Source organism: Myodes glareolus, chromosome 2 (assembly GCF_982192425.1).
Source record: "Myodes glareolus chromosome 2, mMyoGla1.1, whole genome shotgun sequence".
Classification (NCBI taxonomy): Eukaryota; Metazoa; Chordata; class Mammalia; order Rodentia; family Cricetidae; genus Myodes; species Myodes glareolus.
This window is the reverse complement of record NC_142027.1, coordinates 138,340,188-138,354,312: the sequence shown is the minus strand read 5'-3', so window position 1 is coordinate 138,354,312 and position 14,125 is coordinate 138,340,188. Positions and strand designations below refer to the sequence as shown.

The 14,125-nt window shown below is 47.6% G+C and overlaps 1 protein-coding gene across 3 annotated transcripts in view; it reads right to left on the bottom strand.

Moving 5' to 3' along the window:
- Nucleotides 1-9,859, bottom strand: part of Ccdc60 (coiled-coil domain containing 60) — a 174,118-nt gene extending 164,259 nt beyond the window's left edge. For all 3 annotated transcript variants that reach the window (XR_015737336.1, XR_015737337.1, XM_087903774.1), the window contains exon 1: nt 9,336-9,859. Coding sequence is in view for 1 of the 3 variants with exons in the window: in XM_087903774.1 (XP_087759900.1) it covers nt 9,336-9,425 (90 nt within the window). In the remaining 2 variants the exon portion in view is untranslated. The remainder of the gene's footprint in view (nt 1-9,335) is intronic.
- Nucleotides 9,860-14,125: the final 4,266 nt, after the last annotated feature.

Sequence of the window (14,125 nt, the reverse complement as noted above, 5' to 3'; positions counted from 1 at the left end):
TATCCAGCCAACATTCAAGATTCGGATCACTGAAAGCCTCCTCCTTTCTGAGAACTAACTTGAGGTACCAGAAGGCATCATGCAAGCTTCCAAAAGAGGGAGGCAACCAATAGTCCTGCCAGAGATGATGGCTCTGAGCCACATCAATGACTCAATGACCAGTGTGGTGTTATGGCATGGGCGCAGTGGTGGCACGCATGCCTTGGTGGTAACAATTAGACTCAAGATCCACTCAGCAAGAGCAAGGCTGTGACTGGTTCTAGAAACCCGGCTGACTGCCCAGCACTAATGAAATCATGGTGTTTAGAGGCGATTCTACAGCCACTAATTCACTAAGCCAGCACAATCCCTAACAACTGTCCGTGAACGGTTATACCCACAGAAGTGTGGTCTTCAGCCTGCAGCAAAGATGGAGACCATTCCAGAAAACCACAACCCATCAAAATGCAGAGTTGTGGAGGCCACTCACAGTGGAGACATCTACAAAGCACTCCTGCAGAGGAGGCTCAGGGAGCGTTATGGAAGAGGGGCAGGAAGATTCTGAGAGGCAGGGGATCAGGGAGTTTGCTGTGAGATCATGTCTCCTAGTAACATTAGAAGATACACCTGCAAGTCCCATCAACGTGTTCAGCTCAAATGGGAGCTCAACAAGGAGGACAGCAAGGAACAGGCCAAACTGGATGGAGAGAAGCCACGAGGCCTTCACCGTAACAGAGAACCACAGGCAACTGAGGGAGGCTGGGGGTGGGAGAGGTGATCGTCCCCAGGGAGGACACACCAACTGGTAGTACACTTTCAAATGATCAGCCCCGAAGACAACACACAGCAAGTGTTATAGTAGCTGAAGAGGTTATAGGTTAGGAATATATATATATATATATATATATATATATATATATATATATATATATACAGCTATGCATGAGCTGACAATTAGCTTTAAAAACAGAGGCCGTGCGTCTGAAGATGAGCACCGAGAGGCTACCATATGGGAGGGCTTAGAGGGAAGAAAGGGAAGCGAGGGGGAAATATTTGAGTAAATAATAATCTCAAAAATTAAAAAAAGGAAAAGAAACTACATGCTTCTTGATTTAGCCAGCCCTCAGTAGCCATGGCTTCCACTTCCGGACATTCCACCAACCAGGGAGTATCGGAAACATTTCAAACACTTCCACTGCTACTGAGCATGCAGCTGTTCCCAGAACGAGACGGTACGGCGGTGACTCCCACAGAGTCTGCATTGTGTTGGGTGTTCACAAAGGCCCCGTGAAGATGAATTAGCGTACACAGGAGGGTGTATCCGGGTTCCGCGCAGACACTGCCCCCGTCACTTATGTAAGGACTGTGGGTAGTTAGCTGTGGGTTTGCGCTGTGAAGACGCCCTGGTAACATTCCTCACAGTTACCGGGGAACAAATTTGGTTTTTGCCTTTTGGGGTATTTGTTATTAGCCCCTTTGATTAATAGCCATTTATGAGTTTCTCTCCAACAGAACTGTGGGATTCTTCCGAGAAAACCTGGGTTTGGCTCATTTTGGTGTCCTTTAAATATCTGTAACAGGGTAGATAGGTGTCTGGTATAACCTCAAAAGGTGGTGCTGACAATGCGGGCAGGCTGCCTGGCCTTCCTGCCTCTGAGCTAAGGCACACAAACCCTTGATAACCTTGCACTTGCCCAGCAAAGCATCCCAGCTCCACAGTCTTTGGAGAACTCTCAGGCCATCTCCAGCCTGGCAGTGCGCACCACCAGACACAGCTGCCTTGCGAGTTATTACATAAGCCGCTGACTGCATACATTCCAGTTTGGGCAGAAACCTTTCAGATCTGAATTAAGCCCCGAAAGATATCCTCAGCGGAGTTTGAAAACAGGAATTTAGAACCGGGAAATGCCACTGTCTCATGAAAGACGGTGTCCCATTACTGGCGATTATGGTTTTGAATTTAGCTGTCAGGAAGATGTCTGAGGGGAAAAATGTTGGTTTGTTCAGCCCGAGAAACACTTAATTGCCTTCTTCCAGATTTTATGTAAGTGCCCCTTGCTGCTGAAGCCCATACGCATTTATGCAATATTTGGGTTCAGCTGAATGACTAGGTTTGGAGAATGTGCAGATGTAGGGAGGAGGTCCAGACGGGGTGTCCTACAGCTGTGTGATGGGCCAGCTTAGCAGCCCCTGCATTTCCCACAGTTCTGGCTCTCCCCTTAAGCTGTGAGGGCACTCCTCAGCTCCCAGAATGACATCGCCATTGGCACCCAGCATTCACTGCCATTGGGACACACTTGGGGTCCTGTATTAGCTGAGCGGTACTTGCTCCAACAGGGAGACTCTTTTTTCCCCTATGCATTAGCTTAGTTTCCTGTCACCATGCCCGCAGTAGCTGATGGAGATGGCTTGGGAAGGACAGTTTTACTGTGGCTCACAGTTTCCAAGGGTTTGACTCGGCATGGTGGGGGAATGTCCTCAGATCTCATCATGGTGGCCAGGAAGCAGAGGGAAGCAGAAGTTCAGATTTAGGTAGCTTTCTCCCTTTTCTCTGTGCATGCTCTCTAGGTCCTTGGCCCATGGGATGGTACACACCACATGCAGAGTGGATCTTCCCAACTCAGTTCATCCCCTGGGAACGCGCTCACACTCGCAGCAGTGTGCCTCAGTCTCCGGGGTGGTCCTACACCCAGGCAAGTCAACAACAAAGGCTGGAGATCACCTGGGCCTCCTGATGGGTTCCTAGGATTTCCATCTGAGCGAATACAGCTGTTGGGTAGGGCTAGGATAGGCCTCAACCTGTGAGTCGCCACCCCTTTGACAAACCTCTATCTCCAAAAATATTTACATTACAATTAATAACAGCAGCAAAATTACAGTTATAAAATAGCAACAAAAAATTTATATTTGGGGGTCACCACAACACGAGGAACTATATTAAAGGGTGACAGCATTAGGCAAGTTGAGAACCACTGGGTTAAGACAAGAATGCCTTTCTTTTTAAGATCCACCTGTCCGTGTGTGCCTCGGGACTCCTGGTGATGGAAGTTTTATGAGCTCATTTCTATCAGTTGCTACTGACCTGTCAACCCAGCACAATCGCCATCACCAACACCGACGCCATCCCCAGCACAACCATCTGCCCCTTGTCCTGCTTTCCGAGTCAGTGTTAGCGAAGCCTCAGTCGCTCTTACCCGAACAAAGAGTGGTGGCAACAACACTACCCGGCAAGTGAGACTCTGGCGGACAGAAGCAGGGGAGGGTCCTTTTGGTGTGTTTCATCCAAGGGACACAGAGGGATCTTGGAGACCTGGAGCTGGGGTGGCCGTTTTGTAACCGCGGGAAGAAGCTGTGGCATTCTAGAATGATCGAATCAATACAGCAACTGCCCACCTTCAGACTTTTTACCATGAGAGAAACAAATTCATGTTTATGTCAGTGGATTGTTGGTTTCTTTTTGTGTTTGCAGCCTGTAAGGGTCCGGATCAGTACACAGTGTTTTCTTTTTCTTTTTCCCAATAACTTCTTGTTCTCCATGGGATGTCAGTGTGAGTGATAGGACCAGACTGAGAATTAAATCCAAGGGACCTGAACTACACTCATGGGCACTCTTTTTTTTAAAAAAAATTAACTAATTAATTAAAATAATTATTTTGAGACAGAGTCTGGTTATGTAGCCCGGGCTGGCCTCAAATTCATGGTCTTTCTAGCCATAGCTTCCATGAAGCTGGAAACACAGGCCTGAGTCATCCACCATGGCTGTTCCTGTCTCTACAACCTTAAGTTTCCAATAGGTCGGGAGTTTCTGCTGCTGGGTGAACTCTTGAAAGGTATTTCAGCTTCCGTGTAAATCTAAAACGGGCCCAGACCTGAGCTGGGGTCTGGCCTTGCTCAGGATGGGGCCCCAGCCCGCTGGGAGCCCTCCCAGACTTGGCACTGCTGAGTGTAGCCTCAGACCGCTGGTGACATTCACGGGCAGCCAGAGACCTGGAACTGTCTCAGTCTCTCCCAGGCACCACCTTATCTCACCCCTTTAAACATCCACCTCAGGGACCTGACGCCGTTCAGTTCCGTTCACTGATCTGTACCTACATAGGTCCAAAGGGCTTCAGAGGCAGGGCTCCTCATGGTGGTGGGGGGGTCTATGCTTATGTCATTGCAGGAAGATTCTGTTCTGTCTCTCCCATCCTCCCACTGTCCCCTCCTCACAGCTGCTTCCTTGCAGAGGGACAAAGAACTGCCTCCTTCTGCTCAGCTCAGAGCATGCCTATCATTCTTCCTGCGCCAGGAGGTAATGGAGCAGCGCCTTCCTGCCTCCTGATTGATCATGGAGCAGAGTCGCTGTCATGGGGTTTGCAATTAGACACAGTCAAGGTTCACTCTGGCGAGTAGTACCGGCTCAGAGCATTAGGACATGAGGAAAGAAAGAGAGGAAGGGAGGGAGGGAGGCAGGGAGGGAGGGAGGGAGAGAGGGAGGGAGAGAGAGAGGGAAGAAGGAAGAAAGGAAGGAAGGAAGGAAGGAAGGAAGGAAGGAAGGAAGGAAGGAAGGAAGGAAGGAAGGAAGGACATTTATAAAACAAAACCAAGCCTGTGAGTTGCAACTGTGCCTTGTAGTCAGGGACCCTTGGAGAGAGAAATGGCTCCCTGCTATTTTCTGGCCCAAATCATGCCTGGCACACAGGGCTCTGGCTGCCTAAATTTTTCCCCCAGTATTAAATCACAAGCGGTCATTAGATAATTTACTACTTTTTCAGTGTAATCAGTGATCCAGTGCAGGGGGTGTGGCATCCTTGATTAGAGGTCTGGAGAGCGCCTGGCTCCAGGTTTTCTTTCAACCAAACTGCAGTGACTCATCTGGCCTTCTCCTCTCCAGGACGCAGTTCCTCCTCCTGTCTGGCACAGTGGAGCCTGCTGTCCTGCTAGGGGGCTTCCTCTGGCAGAAGAGAATCTTTCTAAGACATCTTGTTAGATTCCAGGCACCTGAATGCAGAGGGAGCCGAGGCTCTGCAGACTCCTCCCCATGAGTGCACAGGCTCAGGTGTGTTCAGTATCAGCCGTCCTACATGGCTTCCCTTTTCCTTTCCTCATCATCCGCCTGTCCAGTTCCCAGCGGAGATCTGGGCCTTGAGGCTCCGGGGGTGAGCCTGACCGGTTCTCAGCGGAGAACTGGACCTTGGGGCTCCGCGGGCCTGACCGGTTCTCAACAGAGAACTGGACCTCGGGGCTCTGCCGGCCCCAGTGTACCCAGCGATAAGACCTTAACCCTCTGGTCATTAATGAGATTTAACACCACCATCATGGCAGCTGATGCTCAGTTAGTTGGCTTACACTGTGCCAAACTCAGTTTGAATTTTACCCCCACACACCCATCTGTTTCTAGAAGCCGTATTCTCAGGGTGGAGCCTTTTAGCCAAACTCCTCTGCAGTAAGATGCAGCTCATGGTTCACATTTTAACGTCTCTGGAGCAGGGCACTTCCTAGCACCTCCTTAACTTGTACCGCTTACTGTTATAGTGATGCGAAATAAATAATAAAATCAAAAGCCATCATAAAACAGACGCCGCACCATGACAGAGAAGAGGTTCTAGTTTTCAAGACAAATGGGGATTGGATTGACGAGGTGGCTCAGCAGGTAAAGGGGCTTGCTGCAAAAATCTGCTGACCTGAGTCCTGGTCCCAGAACCCATGTTAAAGGTGGAGGGAGAGGATTTCCTCAGACCTCACTGTGGGTACTGAGGACACGTGCCCTCCGACCTTGCCCCCCTCAACAATAATAACAGATAAAAATTTCAACGTGATGTGCATATTTCACAGAATTGCAAAGCGGGACACGGAGAGGACGCGATCTGCCTAAGGTCACCAGACCGCTCGGGTGGAAGCCTACTTGGCCTATTGGAGAATCTACTCACTATTTGGGCCACTTGTTGAGTTAGAAGAGACTCCTCTAGAATGTCATTCTGAAAGTTTTAGGATCCGGCCAAGTTAAGGCCATTCTTTTCTATCCTGGGGTTTAAGGACGGCAAGGTGGGAAGTCCAGGCACCGAGAGCCAACGTCAGCGCTTTTCTAGAATATGGAGGGGATGTTTGTTTGATAAGGCCCCTAGCCTTTTCTGAGTCAGAAACTGTGGATTCCCTGCAATCCCCCAGAGGAACCCTCCCTCTATTGTGATTGCTGTTAGGCTCCCTCCAGCTTCCTGTGGGGGACAAAAGGAAACAGAACCACTAAACAGATGAGGGAGCAGGAAGGTTTTGTGGAATATTCCTTTACACTGTGTTGCTCGAGTGGTTCAGTAAAGAAGCTGACTGGTCAATAACTGGACAGGATAAGGTTAGGCAGGAGAGCCAAACTAAGGACATTGGGAAGACGAGGGGCGGAGGGAGAGGGTCGTCAGCCAGAGGGAGAGCAGATGAGCGTGCCATGCTAATACCACCATGTGACAGAGGGTAGGCAAGCGATATGGATTAACTTCAAATGTAAGGACTTGTTAGTAATAAGCCTGAGCTATTGGCCAAATGTTTATAATTAATAACAAAACTCTCTGGTTATTTGAGAGTGATCTGGCAGGAAAGGAAAACTACATCTACAAGGTTGCTTCAACAAAAGATTTCAACCAGGGGATTTACATGATTATATTCCTTCTGTTGGGAGAAACAAAACTAAACAAAAACCCACACAAAACAAGACCAGGGTCACATGAAGAGACTGCACGTGAAAGCCATCTGTGTAACATTAATTCTGACCTCACAGCCTTTCTCTCTGTGAGAAGGAGACTTTGGAGCCGTCTGTGGCAGCACCAGTAGCTGATAATTATGGCCATGTGATGGATGCAGGCCAGGCCCCATCTTACTCCTGGGAATGCCGGGTCACTCATGAGAGCTATTCCTCCTACACTCCTCCTCCAGTATGGCATTTTGGAATTCTCTTTTTATATATCTTTCCCTTCCCTCCCCAAAACAGGCCTAGAAAACCATCTGAATGTTGTTGTGCCCCTTACATGCTGGGCACCAAGCAGGACAACCTCTGAGTCAGCATAGGAATAGAGAGAAGGACTGAACTTTGGAGTGTGCGGGATTCCAGTTCGAACCCCAGCTCTGCCTCTTGCCTGGGTTCTGTCCTCTCCGAGCCTTGGTACTTCTCGCATCTCCAGGTCTTGACAGACTGAAGGAGGCCATGGGAACGCTTTGGCTCTGAATGTGACGTCCGGCAGACGCTCAGTACAGGCTAGGCATCACCATGGCGGTGGGAACTGACATTAGTTTTACCGGCCCTGGGATCTGCCTTCAGAGCCACATATTTCCCTGTAGTTTGTCATAGCCAAGGGGCATTCCAGGGGCTCTGAAAGGCTGATGTTCAGAAGGTTTGCTCTTCTGGATGATGGCCAGAGATACCCTGAGGCCATCACATGTCTTAGGAAGAGGAACAGCAGTGAAGAGAGGTCTTTAAAAAACACAATAAATTCTACTTATCTATTTTATGTGTATGCCATGGTGTGTGTGAGGAGGTCATATGAGAAATGCAAACAAAGTGTACTGTCTTTCCTAGCAAAGTTAAATAAGACAAATTCCATCAAAAAAAAAATTGTAAAGCATCCACTCAACAGAAACTCAAATCCCTCCAGGGTGAGCACTTGTTAGAATCAAAATGTGTGCACAGCTTTCCTTTCTTTCTAGACACTGATGCCCTGTATTAGCCAATGGCATGAGAATTTGACGCGGGGCTCACATCACTCAAGAGTGAGACACAGGGCTGGAGCGATGGCTCAGCAGTTAAGAGCCTTGGCTGCTCTTTCAGAGAACCTAGGTTCAGTTCCCAACACCCACATGGCAGCTCACGACTGTTTGGAAATCCAGTTCTAGGGGATTTGGCACACTCACACCAATGTACATAAAATAAAACTGAATAATAATAATAATTAATAATAAAAGGAGTGAGACACAGGGCCGCTCTGCATTAGGAAAAAAAAAACAACACTCAAATGAACCCCTACTGGGTATGTTTGCTTGTTTGCTTGCTTGCTTGCTAGTCACCCTCTGGAAAAAGTGAGGCTATTAACCTTTCCAAAATTCTTTGGACAATGTGATCCTCTTCTTGAGACCCACTTCCTATAGTCAGAGAACACCTTATGGAGTCGGGAAGCCATGTGGGTCCTTTGAGCCCGCTCCTGCGACGATCATCTCACACACAGTCCCGCTTCCTTCCCTTCTTGCTCGGCCTTGAAGTTTGATTCCAGGGAGGAAGCTCTGGGTCAAACGTACTCAGTGAAGCAATTGGAGATGACAGGAGAAACACATGGGCATCATCCCCAGTGGGCCGAGCAAGGCGGGGTGAGTAAAGACACATCATTGTTTCAAGAGTAGCAGCCTTGGGGCTGGAGAGGTGGCTCAGAGGTTAAGAGCACTCGCTATTTTTGCAGGGTTTGAGTCCTTGTACATACACGGCCACTCAGTCATCCTTAGCTCCAGTTCTGGGGTATCAGGCACACAGTGGCAAACCACTCATAAGCATAATACAAAAATAATAAAATCTTAAAAAAAAAACAACCAGAAGAAGTTGCCTTGGAACTTTCTGGACCATGTGTAGAGTCCTAGAGAGTTTAAAGATTCCTTTACCACAGGTCATCCTTCCCGGGGCACGACTCTGAGCCCTCCTGATGCCCTTGGGTGGACCAGAGTGGGCTGGCAACCACCTTCCCTACCACCCTCCCTTAGCTAACCATGGCGGACTAAGACATTTAAGACATCAAAGTTAAACTGCTTAAAACATCATCTACCCAGCTCTGACACTGGCATCTAGGAGCCCTGGACCCAGCACCAAAGACAGGATAGCCTGTCCCAGACCCACCTCACACACACATGGAGATAGACCAGCTACCGTCTTGGTCCTTATTTAGGCCTAGTTGACATTCCCACCTCAGCAGGCAGGAGGAGAGGAAGGCTCAGAGATGCTGAGAAACTCACCTGATGACCACAGCAGGCGCTGCAACCAGCCCAATCATCGACCCCAAGTGTGACACCCCACAGCCAGTCTCTCCACAAAGTAAGAGGGAGGGCCTGTCTCTCTTGCCCGGCAGATCTCTGGAGCTAAGTTCTGTGATCCCAGCCTACAATTCATCTTCATTTTCCCCTGACGCTCTACCGTGTCTCTGTCGATTTAGACCATCATTTTGGAATTACTGGCTAATGGGATGGGCCCTGCTCTCAGCTCTGATCCATGTTTTCATTCTCTGTGAGAAACCAACCGTCCAGAACAATGGGGATGTCTGGACAATTTAATTACACCTAGGCCCCCATCCCTTCCCCTCTCCCAGGCAGGCGAACCTGATCCATTTCTCTGGTTCAGCAGAGAGGCGACTCACCTGGGTCTGTTGGTCTGAGGTATAAGAAGGCCAAAGGGCTTTCTTGCTGGGGACACTCTGTAACTTTTTGGTGGCTGGCACTTTGGTCATCTTTAAAATACTTCAGGCTTAACCCGAGCCTCCACGAGAATGGTTTGGTTGCCCTTTCCAAAATCTTTGACTTCAGCATTCACTGGTGTGAAAATGCCCAGAAGTCTCCCAGCATCCCAAGTCCAAGTCCAGGGACAGTAAGGAGGTCTCTCCAAGGACTAGTTAGAAAGCGGACCATCCCGTGTCTCAGGCAGGGGGAGTCTGGTAAGGTCCCCCCAACAGGCAAGCCGGGACCTTTCGTGTGCACAAAGTCACTTTGTAAGTCTCCTCTCTTTCTAAGGAGTGAATAACTTTCTTCTATAAGCAAAATAAAATGTGAGCTGAAAAATATAAAACTCTACAGACGAAAGTCCCACTCTCGCTGCTGCCCGGCAAGCCAGCCAAGGGAGCAAGGCAGCCCCACCTCAGGGCTCAGCCTTGGGGCCTAACTGCCAGGTAAGGCTAGCTCGGTTACCTGGCAACGGGACGCCCCGAGAGGTTCCTCCTAGGCTGGGATTGGTGGAGGTGAAGGCAGGACAGCTTCCTGGTTGCTGAAAGTGGGCTGTGAGCAGGTGGCTGGCCGGGAGCCATGATGTCCAAACCCATTTTAGGGGGTAGGGACGGAGAAGGTGTTTTTTGTTTGTTTGTTTATTCTTTCTGGTCAGGCCCGAGGATTCAAGCCTTCTCTCTACTCTCCTATGAGATTTCTTCCTTTCAAAGTCAGTTTCCCCCTGTTTATCGTCTAAGAGTATTTTCTCAGACTTTGTACTGAATGCTCAAATGTGCGCCTCCGCAATTATCATCTAGGGTGCCCACTGCCTTTCACATATGAAAACTCCTGCATGTCCTTTAAAACGCATGTACATATATATAGATTTATACGTGTGTGTGTGTGTGTGTGTGTACACGTGTGCAGGTATGCCATTTATTGGGAGCCGACAATATACAATGTGCTGTTTGTATGAACTGGCTAACATTTCAGCCCAACACTGTTTGGTTCTAAAGCCCATGGTTTTACTTACTGAGGTAAGAAACCTAACTTTGTGAGTTTTGGATTTCTGGGTCTTTAAATTGGAGACAGCAGGATTACTACCAGCAGCTAAGGATTAAAGAAATAACCCACGTGGCTAGACCAGGTGGAGAGGTACTGCTAGGGACGCTCTCGCTGCTCTGGGCTCACAGCTGAGCAGATGTTAATGCCGGCCGATATTTATTGATCACCTGCTCTGTGCCAGCCCGCAGCAATTTAACCCGTATATTTTGATTCGCACGCCTTCTCCTTGGCTGTATTTTATTCCGCAACCGCTGTGAGGGTTCTGATCTCACCATGGCTCCATCTTCCTTCGCCCCCGCCCCCCACACACTGCAGGACGGCTCTCTACAGAATGCAAACTGCCTCCCCCCAACAGCGCTATTTTCTCTCTGTTGTCTGAAGACCGAATCTGACCTTCCTCTCCACAGGAAGTCTGGGTCTGCCTGCTTCCTCTGCATCCAGCAACCACGGAGTGTTTTCTGAAGGCTGAAGATAAACAGCCACGTTTAGAGGACCGGGCTGAGCATGAGAAAGCAGAGTAGGCTAGGAGGAGTCGAGGCTGGGCGGCTTACAGGGCATTGTGGATAGAGTGGTGAGGTGGAGTCAACTAGCACTGCCTGGGGACAAAAGCTTGAGGAAATCCACAGACAAGCTTAGGATCATTTTTGACTAGTGTTAATTGTGCACTGTACTTGGTTCCATTAGAGTGTTTCTACATATGTGTGTAATGTAGTTCAAACAGTTCACTTCTTGTGCCTCCCTCCCCTCCCACTTCTCCGCTTCCGCAACTCCTAATATTTTCTTCCCCTTGACTCTAACATAGAAGAGAAAACTAGTCTGCCTTAATTCAGCTAACACGACAGTTTCCATTGTCTAACCATTTCCTTGAAACTGAGTAATTTCATTCTTCATGGTGGAGTAAACCTCTATTGTGAACGCAGACAGTGTTTCAAGATTACGTGTATGTGTGTGTGCTTGTGCATGTGTGTTTATTTGTGCATGCCTGCCTCTCTCTCTCTCTCTCTCTCTCTCTCTCTCTCTCTCTCTCTCTCTGTGTGTGTGTGTGTGTGTGTGCAGTATTCATGGAAGCCAGAAAAGGGTGTCAGATTCCCCTGGAGCTGGAGTCGCATACATTGTGGGCTGCCCTGTGTGGGTCCTGAGGACCAAATGAGCAGGCAGTCTTAAGCATGGAGTCATCTCTCCAGCCTTGAGGTCATGTTTTCTTTCTTCGTTCATTTGCTGAGGGCCGTTTAGGAGATTCTAGGGCCGGGTGCTGTGGGCAGTGATGGGAAATCGCTCAGGCTCTGTCCTCAGCTGGGTCACCGAACAGTCTCAGAGATGACAATCTGGTTGGTGTAGACTGAAATCAAGGGGCCAGGCCACGTGACATGGGCGGGTCTAGACAAAGGAAGTGCTCCATGAGGCCACTCCTCATTTCTTTGTCGCTAGTCACCTGCTTGAATCAACTGGAAACTGGGAAATCAGAAAGGCGTTGGAACAAGAAGACCTGTGTTCAAATCCAGGTCTGCTGTTGACTGGTCATAAGACTTACGTGAAGTTCTTCCGATTTCCCCAACTTTAGTTTTTAATCACATGTGTGACAGTCCCGTGCACTGGGAGTTCATCCATTTCATCCCTGTCGTTGAGAACTAAGAGACAAGTACACAAGAGCTCTGGTCCCAAATGGTTGGTGTCATCTCCCTTCTCAGGTCAAGGGCTATACAGCTTAAAGCAACGCGTGCTCCCCAGTACTCAGTCATACAAGCAAACGCTATTCAGTTTCTTCACAGGCATGCGGGTTCATGAATTACACCCGTGTTTAAATCCCAGCCCTCAATTGCCAGCTGTGCAACACTACCCAAATAATTTCTCCTAGAGCCTTAATTTTCTCCTTAGAGAGTGGGGCAAATTGTACACTCATGAAAATGATATAATGTCCAGAAAGCGTCTAGCCCACTGGCTGGCGTGCAATGAACACGTCAAATGTTAGCTGTTTTTATTTTATATATAGCCAAAGCCCTTCTGAGATCAACTTGTTCATTTGGGGATCAAATACTTAAGGAAGGAAAGTTCCCCGATTTTTTTTTCAGGTTTTACAATGATATAATTTTAAGCAGCGTAAATGTGCCATTCTAGAAAGGACACAAGAAGGAACACTGAGGATGCCCTGTCTTGGTCCCCTGACCAGTGGCCTGCTGGACAAAACATGCAGACCAAGGTCACCATGGAGCTCCCCCAGAATAACCTTGTTCTTTTTGGGGGCGGGGTTTGGTTTTTTTAAATTGTTTTTATTGAGTATATGTATATTTTTCCACTCCCCTCCATTCCTCTCCCCTCCCCTCCTATCCTCTCCCATGGTCTCCCAATTTACTCAGGAGATCTTGTCCTTTCCTACTTCCCATGTAGATTAGATCCATGCATGTCTCTCTTAGGGTTCTCATTGTTTTCTAGGTTCTCTGAGATTGTGAATTGTAGGCTGCTCTTTCTTTGCTTTATGTCTAAAAGTCACTTATGAGTGAGTATATATGATATTTGTCTTTCTGGGTCTTGGTTACCTCACTCAATATGACGTTTTCTAGCTCCATCCATCAAGATGTCATTTTTTCTGCTGTGTAGTACTACTCCATTATGTAAATGTACCACATTTTCTATATCCATTCTTTGGTCGAGTAGCATTTAGGTTGTTTCCAGGTTCTGGCGATGGCAAACAATGCTGTTATGAACATAGTTGAGCACATATCCTTGTGGTACAATTGAGCATCCTTTGGGTTTATACCCAAAAGTGGTATTGCTGGGTCTTGAAGAAAGCTGTTTCCAAAGCAGCTGTACCAGTTTGCACTCCCACCAGGAACAGAGGAGTGTTCCCCTTCCCCCACAACCTTTCTAGCATAAGTTGTCATCAGGGCTTTTGATCTTGGGCATTCTTACAGGTGTAAGATGGAATCTCAGAGTTGTTTTGATTTGCATTTCTCTGATAGCTAAGGATGTTGAGCATTTCTTTAAGTGTCTTTCAACCATTTTAGATTCTTCTGTTGAGTGTTCTCTGTTTAGATCTGTACTCCATTTTTTTTTATTGGATTATTTGTTCTTTTGATGACCAATTTCTTGAGTTCTTTATTTTGTATATTTTGGAGATTAGTCCTCTGTCCAATGTGGGGCTGATGATGATGTTTCCCCATTCTGTAGGCTGGGTCCTTTGCTTTACAGAAGCTTTTCAGTTTCAGAAGGTCCCATTTATTGTTTCTCTCAGTGTCCAAGACCTTTATCTTGAAGAGATGGTTGTATTTTGTTGAAGGCTTCTTCAGCATCTGAGATGTTCATGTAGTTTTTTTTTTCAGTTTGTTTTTATGGTGAATTGCATTGACAGATTTTCATATGTTGAACCATCCGTGTGTCTCTGAGATGAAACCGATTTGATCTTGGTGGATGATTTTCCTGATGTGTTCTCGAATTTGGTTTGCCAGTATTTTATTGAGTATTTTTGCATGCGGGAGTTTGGTGTGTAATTCTCTTTCTTAGTAATGTCTTTGTATGGTTTTGGTATCAGGGTAATTGTAGCCTCATAAGAACAGTTTGGTAATGTTACCTTTGTTTCTATTGTGTTGAACAATTTGAGGAGTATTGGTATTAGTTCTTCTTTGAAAAAATCTTGTAGAATTCTGCGCTGAAGCCATCTGGTCCTGGGCTT